The sequence below is a fragment of the Mercenaria mercenaria genome, chromosome 17, assembly GCF_021730395.1.
Source record: "Mercenaria mercenaria strain notata chromosome 17, MADL_Memer_1, whole genome shotgun sequence".
Lineage (NCBI taxonomy): Eukaryota > Metazoa > Mollusca > Bivalvia > Venerida > Veneridae > Mercenaria > Mercenaria mercenaria.
In genome coordinates, this window is record NC_069377.1 from 63,533,724 (window position 1) to 63,554,215 (window position 20,492).

At 35.8% G+C, this 20,492-nt stretch overlaps 1 protein-coding gene across 3 annotated transcripts in view; it reads left to right on the top strand.

Moving 5' to 3' along the window:
* The first annotated feature begins 779 nt into the window (after nt 1-779).
* LOC123536627 (cysteine and glycine-rich protein 1-like) overlaps nt 780-20,492 on the top strand; it is a 56,357-nt gene continuing 36,644 nt past the window's right edge. The window contains exon 1 of one of the 3 annotated variants that reach the window (XM_045319954.2): nt 780-896. Coding sequence is in view for 1 of the 3 variants with exons in the window: in XM_045319953.2 (XP_045175888.2) it covers nt 14,577-14,578 (2 nt within the window). In the remaining 2 variants the exon portion in view is untranslated. Of the gene's footprint in view, nt 897-14,440; nt 14,579-20,492 lie in introns of those variants that run through there. The other 2 variants (XM_053528421.1, XM_045319953.2) reach the window with 2 other exon arrangements.

Below are 20,492 nucleotides of genomic sequence, written 5' to 3' on the forward strand. Positions count from 1 at the left end.
ACCAATCTTAAAACTGACTTTCAGTGACCATAAATGTGACCTACTGACTTACTTTCTTAATATTTTAGCATCAGTTTGACATTTGAAACATGTTCACACAACTTGGAAAAGTTTTCAATGCTTACTTACATTTGCCTTTCTTACCTGATCTCCATTCTCATCCATCAGAGGTTCGTCAAAATCCCGAGAAATAAGTTCATCCGGGAACCACGGTAGACCTCTGGTATGCGAGGATGCCTGATCTCTAACACTTGTCAATGTAGCTCACATTACTCAGGTGAGCGATCAAAGGTCATCATGACTCTCTTGTTTGTTAGATTCGTAACATCTGCAGAAACCTTCCAGATAGGCCTACGTTGTACCTTTCGTGTAGAAAGGACAGGGTACCAACCAATAAAGATACTGCATAGATCTATGGTTTTATATGGAAGCATAAGCGTTATGCGTACATGGAAAGTTAAAAACTGAATAGGTGGTCTACAAAGTTTGGAAAACACAGAGATGCTAAAGATTCTACATTTTTCTTGAAATAGCGAAAGTAGATCGGCAAAAATATTATACGCACGTGCGTATTGTGCTTAACGATAGTTCTATGAAATTTGTTGAAGAAATAATAAGTTTGTCTATTAAAATCTACTGTTTTTGCTTCAAAAACACATTTGCCATATCATGAGGAGTATACCACAACCTGTACTATGGAAATATGGACGATATGCATAGCTCTATACTTCCTGCTTTTTCACTGAATTTAGGACAGTTGCGGCGCTCCATAAAGACACCTTGCACGCACCTGTTTTTAAATACCAGCGCGCGCAGTTAAAAGGAAGTTGACAGGACACAAAAAAACTGAAATTGACAAAGGCTTCTAAAGTTAAAGAATTGAAATATTATTATTGGTGAGTTTAATGATAACTTTTTTAAACATCACAACGAAGTAGCCGAATATCCAGATGTGATGATAAAAATGCGAGATCCTTTCAAACAGATTATTTGTCATTAGTTTTCGCGATAGTTTGATGTTTACTCAGTTTAGACTCGGAGTAACATAAGCCACAGCAAAGTCGTTTGACAGTCATAATAAAAACGTTTATAGCTAAGTTAACAATGACTTTGTCAATTATTTATTTTTGTCAAATTTGAACTGATCCTAGGAAATATTGAGTTATTTTCCTTAGCTAGGCCTTGGAAGTTGGAGTAGACAAGCTTACTATCGCTGAGTGGCTGCTTTTTAATTTCTGACTTTTGCAGCCACCGTTTGACTGTCACAATATAAAACAAACTGTATACGTCGGATTACTTCGACTAGTCCTTGAAGAAATCAAGGATCATCATTAGTCCAACCAGGGTCTTTCAGAAATGAGTGACCCTGGTCCAACTAATTTGACGCGATCCTAGAAGGAAATCCTGGAGGAAATTTCCGATGAAACACACAGTAGACAAATAATATTCTCTTGTACACTACGTTTTCTTCTAATCATATTTGTTCTGCTTAAATTTTCTTTTCACAGCAGACATTTTTCTTTCACTGTATTTTTGTCATTTCCACCACCCAGTCCTTCTTCATATAAACTATGGATGTTGGTTTGCCATGCTTTGACAAAGTACGGGAAAATAAACTGTGACAATAATATCATAAACTCGGATAAATAAGTTTATATTGACTGGCTTACAGTACATGGTTTTCTTGAAATAACTGCATCGATAATAATTACAGTCTAGCGTGCAATCATTATTGATAAGCGATTGAATTTTAAAGCATCTACCGATGCAAAGTTTGTTTTCGTTTTTTGCGATGTAATTAAAAACATTTTTTGCTGACTTTTGGTAAAGTTACCACTTAAAAAGCACTCGAATGATCAGTTGGGTATACAGCGAGGTCCACTGGTCCTAAGTATGTACTGTACGTTTAACGTTTACTCTGTCTATATGCGCAAGCGATAAATCCAATAACTTTACATGGCTTTGTACTGTGATTTATCCTCCATCATTTTGCTCCGTCAAAGTTTTGACAGTTACGGGTTAGATTGCCTGCCACAAATATAGAACAATCTGACCGTCAAATTATTTTGACCAGCCCTGTGTTTACATTATTTTAATTTTTTTCAATTACAATGAATAGTGGGGCATTGCAGTCATTTGACAGCTTTTGGTTTTCAATTCTAGAAAAGATGTCATACTCATACTCGCCTTCTTCTCGGAAAATTATAATAATAATAATATAATAATAATATCTGCTTGGTAAGTCTTCATCAAACTTAGTTTGTAGCATCATGGTTAAGTTCCACTCCAAGATTTATTCAAATGAGTGCACCCAGCCCCTTAAAGGGGCTGCTAGAGTTAAAAATAGAAATACTTTTAAACAACTTCCTCTCATGAACAGCTTGATGTATCATGTCTGTAGCACCATTGTAGGATCTTCCAAACTCGAAACTTGTTCAATAAAGGCACTTGGCATTCTTTTAGGGGAGACTGTCTAGAGCTAAATATAGAAATACTGTTTAACAACTTCTCATGGACTGCTGGGTGGATCTTCATTAAACATGGTATTTAGCATCATTATAAGGTCTTCTCCCAGTTTTATGCAAGTGGGGACACTTAACTGTTTTTAAAGGCCACTAGAGTTAGAAATAAAACCATTTAAAAGAGACCTACCACAATATTCTCAGTGTACAAAATTCAGATTTGAATCCACTAGCCCGTTCGGGCTACCAGATAGGAAATTTTCCAAGCCCGACACCAATTTCACTAGCCCGAACTTTAACACCTTAAAATACTTAATTTTTGCACCATATAAAATTTTGTTTTACAGACATCTCTATGCATGTTTGAAGGAATAAAAAAGGCATACAGTACATGTTTGCCATTTTTTCGAAAAATTTTAACTCTAAATACTCCAGTCCAGATCAGCATCGCCGGAGTCCAAAAGCATCAGACATAACACTTCTTGCCAAATGAAATCTAAACTGTAATGCCCGATTTTTTAGGATCAGCACTCGCCAGTTACTGCTACTCGGACTCTTGACAATTTGCAAGATATAAAAATGAGTGCTGAATACACACATACACATACGCTGATAGCATAATTAAAGCTCCGCCTACTGCATGTACTTGTGAGATTTTCGCGAGAAGTGTGAAAGCTAATCAAATTATTCGTTACACTAGAGGTGATTGTATTCAGCCAATTAGCGCTGCGGTTACGTCTTTGACACTTTGTGTTTGATTTGTCAACACGTGAGAGTGCAAAGAAAACAACAATAATTCAATACGCGTTCCTCAGTCTGGATGATGCGTGATGCCTTCTTAGAGTTTATTAATGGAGATCATATGAAATCACGATGCTATACTCATTTAATTAGCATGATTTTTTTAAACAAATTAGAAAAATTCGGTAGCCTGGTCGGACTTGTATCTGCGGAAATTTGGTAGCCTGAGCTGAAATTTGGTAGCCACGGGCTATCGGACTACCGTGAATTTCGAACACTGTATTCTCGGCCTGCTCCAATTGTCTGTGTGTGTTTTTCCACCCAATTTTAAGACGGAACAACCAAATATTATTTGAACTATTTGTCACCTGTGACACTAATTTACGTAATTAACTTCTACTGCCTCTGGAACTTTCGACACTTGGAGCATATTATAGTCCTCTTCCAAAGTTGCGCACTCTCTAGCTTGTTTCAGCTTTTAAATTCAGGTGCGGGATGTAAGGCCAGCATTGCCCACTTCTTTTTGATAATGCAGAGCTGATGATTGCCATTTTAGCAGAAATTTATAAATGATACCTGTGTAGAAAAGAGCAAAATTTATTAATTCTTTGCTGTGAAAACAAAAAAATGAAATATATATGGTTAAGCGGGGTTTCCATGGCTGAGTTGTTAAGGTCACTGACTTCGAATCACTTGCCCTTCACCGATGCAGGTTTGAGCCTTACTCGTGGCATTGAATTGAATTCTTCATGTGAGGAAGCCATCCAGTTGGTTTACGAAAGGTCATTGGTTCTACCCAGGTCTGTGATGAAATAATGCACTGAGGGACACCTGGGGTCTTCCTCCAATATCAAAACTGGAAAGTTGCCATATGACCAATAAATGTGTCAGTGCAACAGTAAACCCAACTAAAACAAAAATGTATAAGTTAAGAATGTAAGTAAAATTTCCCTTTTTGTGGAGAAAAAAAATGTCGTTCTGCTTTCAAGTTAGTAGATGTACATGACACAAAGCTCAACTCCAGTTACATTTTAATCTATACTAACGTCATGTTAATGAATATATACAGCAAATGTTGCATGATTACGACTTCTTGACCACAAAAATCACGGTAAAAAAAGCCCAGAAAACATGAAAACACCCCCTTTTATACCAGCAGCAAAATACTGAAAGCATATAATCCCCCAAATATGGAATGCTGTCTCATAAATTACAGCAGCCTAGACCACCACAGAGGCACATGGTGAAATTCATACTGATCCTAGCTGACTCCAGCATCCTGCAGAAAGGAGCAGACATTCTCTGCATTAAAATACTTCAACGGAAAGAAAATGAGATAACATTTAAAATGACTACAAAATTACAACAATAGGTCTAATATTATTTCTAGTTACAAGCACTCACAAGATAAGTTTGTAGAACTTAGATTTATTTATTTATTAGCCCACCATCATCAGATGGTGGGCTATTCAAATCACTCTGCGTCCGTGGTTCGACGTCCGTCCTTCCGTTAACAATTTCTCGTTATCTCATCTCCTCAGAAACTACCAGGGGGATTTTGACCAAACTTTGTCAGAATGATGTATTGGTACCCTAGTTGTGTCCCCCTGAAAATCAGACTGGTTCAACAATTCTTTAGTGAGTTATGGCCCTTTGTTTATTTCTATAATTTACATAGATTTATATAGGGAAAAACTTGAAAATCTTCTTGTCCAAAACCACAGAGCCTAGAGCTTTGATATTTGGTATGAAACATCATCTAGTGGTCCTCTACCAAAATGATTCAAATTATTTCCCTGGGGTCTAATATGGCCCCACCCCGGGGGTCACATGGTTTATATAGACTTATATAGGGAAAAACTTTGAAAAACCTCTTATTCAAAAACACAGGGCCTAGGGCCTTGATATTTTGTATGCGACATTATCTAGTGGTCTTCTACTAAGATTGTTCAAATTATTCCCCTAGGGTCAAATATGGCCCCGCCCCGGAGGTCACATTGTTTACATAGACTTATATAGGGAAAAACTTTGAAAATCTTCTTGTCCAAACCACAAAGCCTAGGGCTTTGGCATTTGTAATGTAGCATCATCTAGTGGTTCTCTACCAAGTTTGTTCAAATCATCCCCTAGGGTCAATTATGGCCCCGCCCTGGGGGTCACATGGTTCATATAGACTTATATAGGGAAAAGCTTTTAAAATCTTCTTGTCAATAACCTACAACATTCAAGTTTGGACCACCTGTATGGTTTTGAGTGGCAAGATGAACCTTGACACGAGTTGACCTTGATTTTGACCTAGTGACCTACTTTCACATTTCTGTAGCTACAGCCTTCAAATTTGGGCCACATGCATAGTTTTGTGCACTGAAAAAAACTTTAACCTTGATATTGACCTAGTGACCTACTTTCACATTTTTGAAGGTACAGGCTTCAAATTTGGACCACATGCATAGTTCTGTGTTCCGAAATAAAATTTGACCTTGATTTTGACCTAGTGACCTACTTTCACATTTCTCGAGCTACAGCCTTCAAATTTGGAACACATGCATAGTTTTGTGTTCCGAAATGAAATTTGACCTTCATTTTGACCTAGTGACCTACTTTCACATTTCTCAAGCTACAGCCTTCAAATTGTGACCACATGCATAATTTTGTGTACCGAAACAGACTTTGACCTTTACATTGACCTAGTGACCTACTTTCACATTATTGAAGATACAGGCCTCAAATTTGGACCACATGCAGAGTTCTGTGTTCCAAACTAAAATTTGACCTTGATTTTGACCTAGTTACGTACTTTCACATTTCTCGAGCTACAGCCATCAAATTTGGACCTCTTGCATAGTTTTGTGTACCGAAATGAACTTTGACCTTAAGATTGACCTAGTGACCTACTTTCACATTTCTGTAGGTACAGGCTTCAAATTTAGACGTACATGCATAGGATTGTGTACCGAAGCAAACTTTGACCTTGACATTGACCTAGTGACCTACTTTCACATTTTTGAATATACAGGCTTTAAATTTGGACCACATGTATAGATTTGTATTCTGAAGTGTAATTTGACCTTGGTTTTGACCTAGTGACCTACTTTCACATTTCTAAAGCTACAGCCTTCAAATTTGGACCACTTGCATAGTTTTGTGTACCAAAATAAACTTTGACCTTAAGATTGACCTAGTGACCTACTTTCAAATTTATCAAATTACAGCCTTCAAACTTGATGCACATGCATAGTTTTGTGTACAAAGAACTTTGTCCTTGAAATTGATATAGTGACCTACTTTCACATTTCTCAAGCTACAGGTTTCGAATTTTGACCACATGCACAGTGTTTTGTACGGAAATGAAATTTGACCTTGAGCTAGTCAATAAGTCTTAAAATTTTGGAATTCTCAAAAATGGCACATTGGTGGGCGCCAAGATCACTCTGTGAATTCTTGTTTATTTATTTATCTATTTATTTATGGATTGATCAACTTAAAAGGCCTTATGTTTTAGCCTATTTAATTTACATATGTTGCACCACATAGACAGACAGACAGACAGACAGACATACAAAAAAACAAAAAAAAACCTATGATCTTTTTAGTGCAGGTTTTGCTTCAAGACATAAATTGGTAAGAATTATGTGGTATATTTTTATCAGATTAAATATAATTAGTGCATTTGATATCAAAGTGAAAGGAACTTTAACTAGCTCAATTATGTAGGAATGATTGATAGCCTGTGAATTCTGAATGATAAACATTATTCCTGTAATTGGCACTATCAAACTTTATGTGCATCATTATCTAGAATCCCTAAATGCAAGCCTCTCAGACTATATTAACGCAATCTTTCCACATGCCTGTTTGCAATACATCATTTTGCTGCAAACCTGGTTGTAAAAATGCAGCAATTTTAAATGGGGTGAAACATTTTAAATTGTATTACTGACCTTGACATGATATTTACTAGTGATGGAGTTTTTTTTTCCAGGCCTTTTCAGCATGGTGCAGCACCATGTCCCGTTTCTTGCATGTTTTTTTTTTGTTGTTTTGTATTTAAGGTATTAGGCCCCTAATAGTAATGTTTAAAAAATGGCATTTGCTTGGTATATTCTTACAGCTGACCGTGCTTTGCTCTTTGTTGCAAATTTTTTAAAACTTTTACCGTGCCGTTTTTAGCTCGACTATTCGAAGAATAGTCTAGCTATTCTACTCACCCTGGCGTCGGCGTCGGCGTCGGCGTCACACCTTGGTTAAGTTTTTGCATGCAAGTACATACAGCTATCATTTAAAGGCATATAGCTTTGAAACTTATTTATTCTTTTTCTAGGTCAATTACCAACCTCACTGGGTCAAGTTCCATAACTCTAACATGTATTTTGAGCAAATTATGCCCCCTTTTGGACTTAGAAAATTCCGGTTAAAGTTTTACATGCAAGTTACTATCTCCAAAACTAATGCAGATATTGAATTGAAACTTCACATGTGACTTCGGGGTTATAAAACTAGTTGATAGCACCAAGTCCCATAACTCTGACCTTCATTTTGGCCAAATTATGCCCCCTTTTGGACTTAGAAAATTCTGGTTAAAGTTTTGCGTGCAAGTACATACAGCTATTACTAAAAGGTATATAGATTTGAAACTTATTTTTTCTTTTTCTAGATCAATTACCTACCTCACTGGGTCAAGTCCCATAACTCTGGCATGTATTTTGGCCAAATTATGCCCCCTTTTGGACTTAGAAAATTCTGGTTAAAGTTTTGCGTGCAAGTACATACAGCTATAACTAAAAGGCATATAGATTTGAAACTTATTTTTTCTTTTTCTAGATCAATTACCTACCTCACTGGGTCAAGTCCCATAACTCTGGCATGTATTTTGGCCAAATTATGCCCCCTTTTGGACTTAGAAAATTCTGGTTAAAGTTTTGCGTGCAAGTACATACAGCTATTACTAAAAGGCATATAGATTTAGAACTTATTTATTCTTTTTCTAGATCAATTACCTACCTCACTGGGTCAAGTTCCATAACTCTTAACATGTATTTTGAGCAAATTATGCCCCCTTTTGGACTTAGAAAATTCTGGTTAAAGTTTTACATGCAAGTTACTATCCCCAAAACTAATGCAGATATTGAATTGAAACTTAACATGTTTCTTCGGGGTTATAAAACTAGTTGATAGCATCAAGTCCCATAACTCTGATATGTCCCCTTTTGAACTTAAAACTCTTTTGATATTTAACATTTTGGGTAATAATTTCCAGCTTCTGTGACAATATTTCGAATAGTCGAGCTTGGCTGTCTTATGGACAGCTCTTGTTTTTATAAATTTTGTGTAATTTATGGTATTTCCTCAAGCTCAAGTAGGGACAAATTTCAAAGTGGCGGCCTTTATCCAAAACGTTTGCAGAGAACTCATTATACCATTATTTTTTATGAAAGAATCATCAACCTATTGGTAAACAATTATAAAACTAAAAAATAAAAGTGTCAGTATCATTTTTTCTAGGGTGCCTCAAGTAAACGGATTTAATGAGACAGAATTATATCTCCAACATTGAAAAATTAAGGTTGAATCCTGCATGTCTGTTTTGAATTTTGCTCACTTCATTCAAAAATAACTGTGGGGCAGAAGTAAAACTTACCTACATTTCTTCCACAATATGTAATCTAAAGAATGAAGGCAAAATAGAGAACCTTTACCGCACGTAACTCAGTATTTTTAAAGATGTCTAACTCTACCCCTTCTATTTCAGAGGTAAATTCACTTTAAACAGCAAGAAATCGCTTATCAAATGAATATTTTCCTTTTTTGTACAATAAATCGATAACAAGTCTTGAAAGAAGTAAAAACCTACTAGAAAAAAAGAAAAATAAAGAAAAACATTTTTGGTCCCAGTGGGGCTTGAACCTACGCCCCCCTGAAAATTGCAGTCAAAGTAGGTTTATGGTAGAAATTGAATACTCTTCAAAAAGGAGATATTCTATTATGGGCCTGATACCTTAAAGAATGTTGTGACAGAAAAGGAATTGCCACATGATTGTAATATTACGATTGAGGGATGTAACTGAGCGACTGATTAAACATTTGAGAGCCAAACAGTCAGAATAAGACAACATTAATGTTTTATTGATTGTTACAGATGATTTATTGAATGAAATAACAAATACCGTATTTTCCCGAATTAAGGCCCCCCCTCTAATTAACACCCCCCGCCCATTTTGGAGGGGAAAAAAGTCAACAAGAACGGGGAAAAAAAATCACCTACCTCATTTTTATAAGTCCATATAATAAGTAATTTACAGTACAAAAGTCCAATATATTGAAAATTAAACACACTTTTAAACAGTCCATGTACCGTAAGTCCAAAACATTTGTACTAAGTACGGTACATATCCAATCATCAAACAGAAAATTAAACGGTAAATACATTTTTGATTTGTTTTTGCACCACTCGCGCACACGCTTCCTGCCGACTTTAAACAAACTTGCAGCAATGTGTGTACGATATACCCTTTTCTTCGGCAGTTTTAAGAACTTTTAATTCAAAAGCAGGCACAGCAGCGTGTCAAACCATTGACATTGTGTATTGGGCTTTTAGCTACCCGCATGTACTAAGGAAAATGTTATCGGAGTACACAGCTGTTGGGGTCATGACGTAATGTGTAGTGTCGCGAGCGTGTCAAAAAGCCAGACATGGAATACACGAGGTACCGTATTTAAATGCATAAAAGACACACTGCATTAAATTGGATGCCAAATAATTACGTTTTGGGGGATTAAACAACACAGAAACACTTAGTTTGAACGATGTTTTTAAGTTTTGTAAAAAGTTTCGTTTTTTATTTTTTTTACCTCAAATAAACGCCCCCTCTTTCGAAAATGTAACGCCCCCGGGGGCGTTAATACGGGAAAATACGGTAACTGAAAATAATGAAAGTTGAAATGATTGCCCTTTTGATTCCAACAGCACCATGCCCCTTTAAGGTCTTGAAAAAAACAAGAGTGCTTCAGACATTGCATGTTCCAAACCATTGCACATAATGTACTACTTAGTAATATCTTATTTTTATTTTCATACAAGATTATATGAGCTGATTTATATATTGAAGATCTTTGCCTCCAAATTGAATTTTACAGTTATAGCCCTTGAAGATAGCTTTTACTAGCATGTCAGTTTGTGTAATACCAACATTATGCTATGTTCAGTTTGTGTAATACCAACATTATGCTATGTTCAGTTTGTGTAATACCAACATTATGCTATGTTGGTGGCATTTCTCTTGTTAGAACTTAGAATATAATGTTGGTATAGGAAGCAGCAGCTGTTCATTGTGGATAAACAAAAACAGGAAATAAATCACTTTAATGTATGATTTACTGATAATATTTAAAGTAAATTTTGAATAAATTGTATGTATGGTAAAAGCAAAATGTGCTGTATAACACGATGAATTTGTATTAGCACGAAGAAACTACATATATATAGAGTCTCACTAATGATTTACCATTTTGCAGATATTTTTATGCCCCCCGGCATCTACTGATGTCCTGTCCATCTGTTCGTTCATCCGTCCGTCCGTACGAGGTTAACCAAATGGGACCGTTTCGTCTAGCATCAATACCCCTTACTAGAATGACTTGATACTATTGCAGATGTAACCTGTGACCATTCCTCATCTTCAGACATCACCTGTCCTCCGTTTGACCTTGACCGTGGCCTCATTTTGGACTTAGGTTGCCTTAGATGGGTCATCTCTTGGTTAACCAAATGGGACCGTTTCGTTTAGCATCAATACCCCGTACTAGAATGACTTGATACTAATGCAGATGTAACCTGTGACCATCCTCATCTTCAAGCATCACCTGACCTCAGTTTGACCTTGACCTCGTTTTGGACTTAGGTTGCTTTGTATTGACAAGGATGCCACCGGGGGCATCAAGCGTTTATTGAACGCAGCTCTTGTTTGGCTAGTTTTACAGGCACTGTGTATTGGCTCATATTCCCAGTTGGAAAAAGTATCTTTTTCCCCAAAGCTGAAACAAAAATTCCCAGTGGTTCCATATAAATAGCGGCTAAATTTAAACTATTGATCATTCTCTTAAAAAGTTATTGCAAAATTGATAAAAATAAATCGTCAAAAATATAAGGCATTGTAAAGAAATGGACATTCTGTCAGATACTTTTATGCTGTTATTGTTGTTGTTGATGATGATATATGATTGAATTCCTCCCAATTTTGACCAAACATAACAAAATTCACAAAGCTAGAATATGGGTGGTTGAAAAGGCACAAATAGAATCAGTGCAAAAATTCACAAAGTTGCTTGACATAAGTTCATCCTCTTCTACAGAAATATGTGAGTGAAATTTGGAATATACTATGCTGACTCACTGGACAGGAAACAAATCTGGGATTCTGGGATACTTGTATTGCAAGTAGCTGTGCCAGTTATCATTTAGTAATAAAAATCCTGCTGTGCTGTCTACAGGTGATTTCTGTACTTCAGCTACTTCAATAAACAAAGAAGCTTTCAGAAAGGATGAAAGAGGTCTCTTTTTCATACATCTTTGTTATCCTGATCATTTTTACAATTTATGGTTTTCTGATCTTACTCATAAATAATTATATTATAGTAGCCAAATTTTCCATTATGAAATATTTCATTCAAGTTTTTTTTGTTGCTTTTAAGCCAGTTTGAAGTGTTTTATTTGCCATTTAATGAAATTATAATATAATATTATAGTTTTAGCTAGTATATAGTTTAAAGGGATATACAGGTGGAACAGTGGATGAAAAATTATCTTAATCAAATCCTTTTAGTTATTGTGGTATCCATGTCTCTTATTATAATATTGTTCTGACACGCTAAATTTAAACAAATTGATTATTTCTTACTTTGATGACATAAGTTTGCAATTTTTGTTATTTTCTAAAACCAATCTACATATTCTAGGTTAGGGAAACACGTAAAATATTTTGGGTCGCACCTTTTTTTCGGGTCGGTCATGGGAGGGGAAACAAACAATATTTATTTTACGCGTTACTGTAGAAATTTAATATTGTCGTTGTGTACAAGATTTATAACTTGTTCCATTTAAAAATAATAACACACTTAAGGGAGTTAAAGGTGTAGTTTAGCCCGCCCGCTTAGCTCAGTAGGGAGAGCGTTGGTCTACAGATCGCGGGGTCGCAAGTTCGATCCTCGGGCGGGCGTAGTATGCTCTCCGTGACGATTTGATAAAAGACATTGTGTCTGAAATCATTCGTCCTCCACCTCTGATAATTCATGTAGGGAAGTTGGCAGTTACTTGCGAAGAACAGGTTTGTACTGGTACAGAATCCAGGAACACTGGTTAGGTTAACTGCCCGCCGTACATGACTGAAATACTGTTGAAAAACAGCATTAAACCCAAAACAAACAAAAGGTGTAGTTTGCAATTTTTAGCTTGACTATTCAGAAAATAGTCTGAGCTATTCTATTCATCTTCGTCACACCCTGGTAAAAGTTTTGCATGCAAGTAGATATAGCTATTATTTAAAGGCATATAGCTTTGAAATTATTTTTTTCTATGTCAATAACCACCTCACAGGATCAAGTCCCATAACTCTGACATGTATTTTGGGAATATTATGCTCCTTTGTACTTAGAAAATCCTGGTTTAATAATTTTATTTAGTTTTGCATGCAAGTTACTGTTGCCAAAACTAAGGCAGATATTGATTTGAAACTTCACTTGTGTCTTAAGGGGTTATAAAACTAGGTGAAAGCTTCAAGTCCCATAACTTTGACATGTATTTTGGCCAAACTATGCCCCCTTTAGGTCTTAGAAAATCCTGCTTAAAGTTTTGCCTGCAAGTTACTATCTCCAAAACTATTGCAGAAACTAGATTGAAACTCTGTAGATGTTTTAACATTTAGGGTAATATTCCTGCTTCTGGTACAACAATTAAAATACTTGAGCAGTGGTTCACAGTCTTACGGACAGCTTTAAATTTGTTATTTACTTTTTGCAGTTTTAATCTTTTTTAGTATTTTTCATTCTTTTACAGGTCAGATAGGTAAGTTTTCCCAGAAAAAAAAAAAAATATATATATATATATGATGTTTTTTTTTCTCTCAGCTTTTTTTTCCCACAGCTGTTTTGGAATTTGAAAAATGTATAATTTTCTCAGGTACAAAGACAACATGAACTTGGCATCTGATTCTGAGATATTCCATTAATGCATGTGTCAGTATAGATAGATAAAAGAAATTAAAAATAAGATGCTCAAAGATAAGAAATCTTATACTGGGTGTCTCTGTTATAGGTAGATAATTGCTCTTTCAGAGAATGCTTTGAAAAGTGAGAAAAAGAGTTGCAATGAAAAGACTAGAATAAATGCAACTTTATGAAGATATTGCTAGTTTAATATTTCATTTCTAACTGGATTTTAGTGATGTAGTTTAAAAACAAGTATGCCAGCATCAGAGACTTGTAGGGGAGCTGCCCTGTCTGCTGCTCAAGCCGTCATGGTTGTGGGTTTGAACCCTTCTATTGTCATGACACATCTTCTTGCACACCGAACTGGCGTTCCCATTGATTTTACCCATGCCCAAAAATCAATCTAGCATCCCCCAAACCAGTTGACTTGTTTTGTAACAGTAAATGATGTCTTATGGACTAAATTTATGTAGAAGACTTTTACACTAATATTACTAATTAAAAGTCGAATACTTAGCTTTATGATAACTGAATTGGTGGTAATTCTGGGATGTCTAATTGTTAAAATGCCTAAGCTGCAATTGCCACCAATGACTGATGACACTGGTGCAAGCAAACTTAAGAGTGATTCAAGTAAGCTTCAAGCTTTTCATCACAAGCTGGTTAAAATGCTTACAGTATAAAGTTTTAATTTAATACTATTAAAGGAAACAGCCAGCCATGCCCAACCATGAGGAAACATTACAGGAGAAGCCTGCAGTTCTAACTGTGGAACTTTAATTAATTAAGGGATGGGTATGTACATTTATCCTGCATTTTTGTGTGGTTTAAAGCACCTGTTAATCAGATAAAACCATATTCTCCAAAGTAATTAATACATCTTTTTTCATAAAATTTTTAGTTTTCGGTTTCATTGAGAAAATTTCAGTTTGAGTGTATGAATGAAGCATTCATTTTACCTCTCAGACAGAAGCCAGTTTGTTTATACAGCTCACAGTCTATCAGTAGTTCCTTTGTGAAAGAATATTCTCTTGGACTGAAGTTGAATTTAAATCTTCGGTTGACTGGTTCCAGAGTTTATTGTGCTGATTCCTGCTTAGTGTTATCTAGGTTTGCAGACTGGATTTTTTTCCACTTTCTTTTCTTGAAGTTTGGATATCTTAACAAAAAAAAATGTAAGTTGTTTGTTTCTGATTTATAAATGGAGGAAGTTACAATTTAGTCTTAAAAAATTATTTGTGTTATATGGACTGTCCTAATAAAACATTCCAAATTAATAGGATTAATTCACAATGGCTTAATTGTAGATCATTATTGATTGGGATTTAATTATTTATAAATGTTTGGTATTTAACTTCAGAAATGCTTAATTAAAGTACAGTATCACTTGTATTCCCCCATCATTTAATTTGGCAGTTTTTGCCATCTTTGTTCTGGGGAGCAGATACATCTGGTGAAAAAAAGTCTAGGTGGTCTGGTAAAAGTCTTTGAATGTTTGCACATTTTTTTTCCTTGGAAAAGTAAAGTTTATATTTGAAAATTGAAGAAGTCTGCAATCTACTTTAATTTTGAAGATGAACAATATATGTATCATTCTTAGTCTTTTAGTTTTAAAATCATATATATTTTATAGCATTTGAACACATACACATACCGTATTTTCCCGAATTAAGGCCCCCCCTCTAATTAACGCCCCCCACCCGTTTTGGAGGGGAAAAAGTCAACAAGAACGAAAAAAAATCACCTACCTCATTTTTATAAGTCCACATTATCATAATAAGTAATTTAAAGTAAGTATCCAATGTATTAAGAATTAAACACACTTTTAAACAGTACACGTACCGTAAATCCAAAACGTTTATACTAAGTACGGTACGTATCCAATCATCAAATAGAAAATTAAACGGTAAATCCATTTTTGATTTGTTTTTGCACCACCCGCGCACAAGCTTCCTGTCGACTTTAAACAAATTTGCGGCAAAGTGTTAACCTTTTCTTCGGCAGTTTTAATAACTTTTAATTTAAAAGCCGGCACATAAGCAGCGTGTCAAACGACTGACATTGTGTATTGCAGTACCCGCATGTACTAAGGAAAATATTATCGGAGTACACAGCTGTTTGGGTATGATGACGTAATGTGTAATGTCGCGAGCGTGTCACGGAATACATGAGGTACCGTATTTAAATGCATAATTTTAAGACACACTGCATTAAATTGGATGCCAAATAATTACGTTTTGGGGGAATTAAACAACACAGAAACACTTTACAGTTGGTTTGGTTTGAATGATGTTTTTAAGTTTTGTAAAAAAAATTATTTTTTATTTTTTTACCTCAAATGAACGCCCCCTCTTTGGAAAATGTAACGCCCCCGGGGGCGTCTATTCGGGAAAATACGGTAATACAATGACAGTGAGTGTTTACCAAAGCAAAATAGGTTCAACATCAAGTGATTTTAAAATTTTTAAAGGGACACACAATAGAGTCACTGGATTATAGATTCATTTTCAAACATTTCAAAATTTAAACAAGTACTTATGCTCCAGGACCTGGAAACATTTTGGGCATGGGTGTTTGTCTTGAAATTTTTGCCTAGATCATACTCCTCCTACATTTCCAAAGGAATTAAGCCCAAACTTGCGCAGTGTTTCAATGAACTTGTGCATATTTTCAAGGCCTCATTATCAGGCCTGGTTTAGGAGTTGTGTCCTTTTGAAGTCTTGTCCAGATTCTCACAAGGCACACTATAGATTTTTTGAATAGAATAAACTGCATTTTCTGTTCTACTCTAAGTATCAGTAGTGTTTGTTAGATATTTTATTGACGTTGACCCTATATTTTTTAAAAATCAAGTTTTGATCTACAGCTGCAGGGCTCTCGTTTGGCAAAATTTGGGGCCAATTATCGGCCCCATTCCCCCCTCAAAATAGTATGTTTTTTCCCACTTATTAAAAAAATTTCCCCTCTCTAGTCCAAGAACATCAGTGCTAAGCGCTTTGCAGTTGACTTGTTGGCCTTAAATTTTTTTTTTTTGAAAATTCAATGGCTCAGAAAAAAATACAAAGTGTGATGCCTGAATAAGGTTGTTTACATGTATAATGGAAAAGTTCATACAGCAGACTTTATAATTATTAATTAACAGAATTCAGGTTTGGGTCAGTGAAGTTGAAAAGAATGTTTATATTTGTTTGCATTTCTTTTCGCGTTTGAAATTCCCCCTAAAAAGATTTTTTTTTGAAAAATCATGCGAAATTCCCCCCTTGCATGGACCTGGCCCCAGTCCCAAAAAGTAAATGAGAGCCTTGAGCTGTGAAAAAGTCAGCAAATTTTGATATGTTTGAATGTTGATCTGAGCCCTCTGGAGTTTTCGTTTTCGGAGTTTTCTCCGAAACACCTGAGAAAGTAAAGGTTTGTTATCTAGTAGTTTATAATCTCAAGTGGTTTTGATTACCCATTATAATGATCATGAAGTGATTTTGATACTGGGTAATTAAGATAATGACCTTGAGGGTAGGTCAGATTGACAGTTTCCACACACCTCATTAGTAACACCCAAGAGATATATAGACATCAAATATTTGTATACATTGTACAGACCTTTAACATCTGGGCATACCTGCAAATGAACCTAGCTCAAGTAAATTGATAAATTAACTTAATTGTATATTTATGTTTTACAACATACTTTTCTGGTTAAGATCAGAGACTGTAGTGTAAACAATAGGGCTATAGTATGGCAGGTAATTTCTGTAACAGGTTATTTATGAATGTCTGTTTTAAACTTAAGTAATAAGACAAAGATGTTAGTATGTTCACCTGTTAAGCTGTTAAGGTAGTTCTGCACATTTGGATTGAAATTTTTTCTACAATGTAGAATTTGATTAAACTCTGATTTTTCAAAAACTTCAGAATATACCTAGAAAATTCAACAAATAAAAAAGATACTACAGTCCTGTGCTTGATTTTTAGCTCACCTGAGCTGCTCAGGTGAGTTTTTGTGATCGCTCGATGTTCGGCGTATGTCTGTCTGTCGTCTGTCAACATTTAGCTTGTGTATGCGATAGAGGCTGTATTTTTCAACTGATCTTCATGAAATTTAGTCAGAATGAGTACCTTGGTGAAATCTAGGCCGAGTTCGAAAATGGGTCATGTGGGGTCAAAAGCTAGGTCACTAGGTCAAATCAAAGAAAAACCTTGTGTATGCGATAGATGATATAGTTTTCAATTGATCTTCATGAAATTTTGTCAGAACGATTACCTTGATGAAGACGAGGCAGATTTTGAAAATGGGTCATCTGGGGTCAAAAACTAGGTCACTAGGTCAAATCAAAGAAAAACCTTGTGTATGCGATAGAGGCTGTATTTCTCAGCTGATCTTCATGAAATTTTGTCAGAATGATTACCTTGATGAAATCTAGGCCGAATTCGAAAATGGGTCATCTGGGATCAAAAACAGGCCACTAGGTCAAATCAAAGAAAAACCTTGTGTATGCGATAGAGGCTGTATTTTTCAATTGATTTTCATGAAATATGGTTGGAATGATTGCCTTGATGAAATATAGGTTGAGTTTGAATATGGGTGATCTGGAGTAAAAAAGTAGGTCACTAGTTCAAATCAAAGAAAAACCTTGTGTATGCGATAGATACTGTATTTTTCAATTGATCTTCATGAAATTTGGTCAGAATGATTGCCTTGATGGAATCTAGGTCAAGTTAGAACATGGGTATTGTGTATGCAATAGAGACTGTATATCTTCTCCTGGACGGCCGAGACGTTCACGTCGTGGAGAGGGAACATATGTCGCTAACTAGGTCAACATGTATATTGTCACGTATATTGTCACATGGCCTAGTTAGCGACACATGACTGACATCGGCGGTAGTGGCCCTAAAGAGAGTACAAGAGCCGAAGATAGATCATCTTGTCGAGCTACCACTGTTGACTACACATCCTGTTCCCGGGGCACTTGGATTCGTTACCATCGTTCTCCATCTTTGACGGTTGCCGGCTTTTATCTTGTTTTTAAGCGGACTTATGATGTTCATGACTACATGGATGAATCTGGGGGGTGCCTACCCGCTACTACCGATAGCTGTGGAAGAATAGAATAAATGGCCGGTATATAAAGGAGCTTGATCGGCTGGACCGATTATAATAGGACTGGCGTTCCGGTTGGCGGCGACGATGAGCAGGCTGCATGGACAACGGGATAGCTGCGGCGAGTTGGCATGTCATCGGTCACCACGTTTTATTACCATGAGGGTGGCGGCGAGGCGAAATTTAGCAACCAGAAGGCGTAGTACACCACCACTTAAGTCAGAAGACGGAACTGGAGTCATCATAATCGTGTCATCAAAAGTCGATTAAACCACTGTTAATGCCGTGAGATGACCCAAGAACCAACAACATTAGAAGATAACAACTTTAGAAGCATCAACCTTAGACGAAAACTTAGACTACTTAACTTTAGATGTAAACTTAGATGACCACCTAACTTTAGAAGATAATAACATTAGAGAAGGCTTGACCATATGGGAATACCCGGTGGCGAGGGTAAATAAATGGACTGCTACTACTACCTAGAGACTGTATTTCTCAATTGATCTTCATGAAAGTTGGTCAGAATGATAGCCTTGATGAAATTAAGGTCAAGTTTGAATATGGGTCATCTGGGGTCAAAAACTAGGTCGCTAGGACAAATCAAATAAAAATGTTTTGTACGTGATATAGGCTGTATTTTTCAATTGAGGTTGATGAAATTTGGTCAGAATGATTGCCTTGATCAAATCTAGGTCAAGTTTGAATGTAGGTCATCTTGGCTAGATCAAATTGAAGAAAATACTTGTTTACACTTAAGATGCCACATTTTTGGTCCATTCTTAATGAAAATTGGTCAGAATATTTGTTTCCATTTAATCACTAGGTCAAACATGTTATATGGTGTGTTTCTCAGGTGAGTGACCTAGGGCCATATCGGCCCTCTTTTTTGCTAGTCTGATTTGAAAAATTTGGACCTCGCGCAATTTTTCATAATGGGAGTCTATGGGAACATCGTAACTTTATAATAGTTTCGTGAATAGAATTTTTTCTATAATGTAGATTTTGATTAAACTTCTCCAGTGTTGTAAATAAACGTATCGTCACCTTGGCGCAAAAGTGGATAAGTCCTTCTTTAAGTCAATGCAGTTATCCACTTTTTGCACTGAGGTGACGATATGACCTATCATGTGGTGAAATAAAATGTATAGGTCCGTGTGCTTATTTTTGAGATACCTGACCATGATTGAAGTGAACCAAATTTTTCACGCTAATTTTGAGACATTATTTTGAATTATTTAATGTGTCGTATTTTTTAGTGTCATATTTTGACTTAAGAATATAGTAACCCTGGCATTTTGATAAATTTACTCACTGGTGGGTTGTCATTAATTCATAAAATGATTTTCATTTCCGTACACCGAATCCAGGCTTTACTCTACGTTTTCCGGATAAATGACATTACGCCATCACTTCCGGTTTATCAAACATGCAGAACTACCTTAAGGTGAAATATAGGTGAAGTAGCAGTTTTTTCTAGTTTTTCTGATGTGAGCTGACATGTCAGCTGTCACTTCAATGGTGTTTTAAACATGATCACTTGATACTCTTTATGTTAGAGGGAAAATTTACACATTGAACTCTACATGGGTTATTTTCATTTTCTCCTACTAATTTAGTCCACTTGAAGTCTTCTGCATATTGGATGGTAGTTGCAGATCAAGAGTTATGTGTTCTTGATTTATATAAAAAATGACACATTTTGCTGTCAGTGTTAAACATTCCAGTATCTCATGTAAGAAAAAAAATTGTTACCATTTCTTAGTCATATTTAGATGGAATTTGAATTCCCATAAAAATCTTAGGCAGTTGGTATAATGTGAGAGATAGGGACAGTTTTATCAAGAGTTATTTGCCCTTGATTTAACAAATATTGATGTATAATATTACACATCCCTAGAAATAAATTTTCATTTAGGCTCGGGCTCCTTCAAAGTTGAGCCCTTAGGTAATGAAAGTCTTTTTACTATTGCGTGGATTTTACAGTTTTG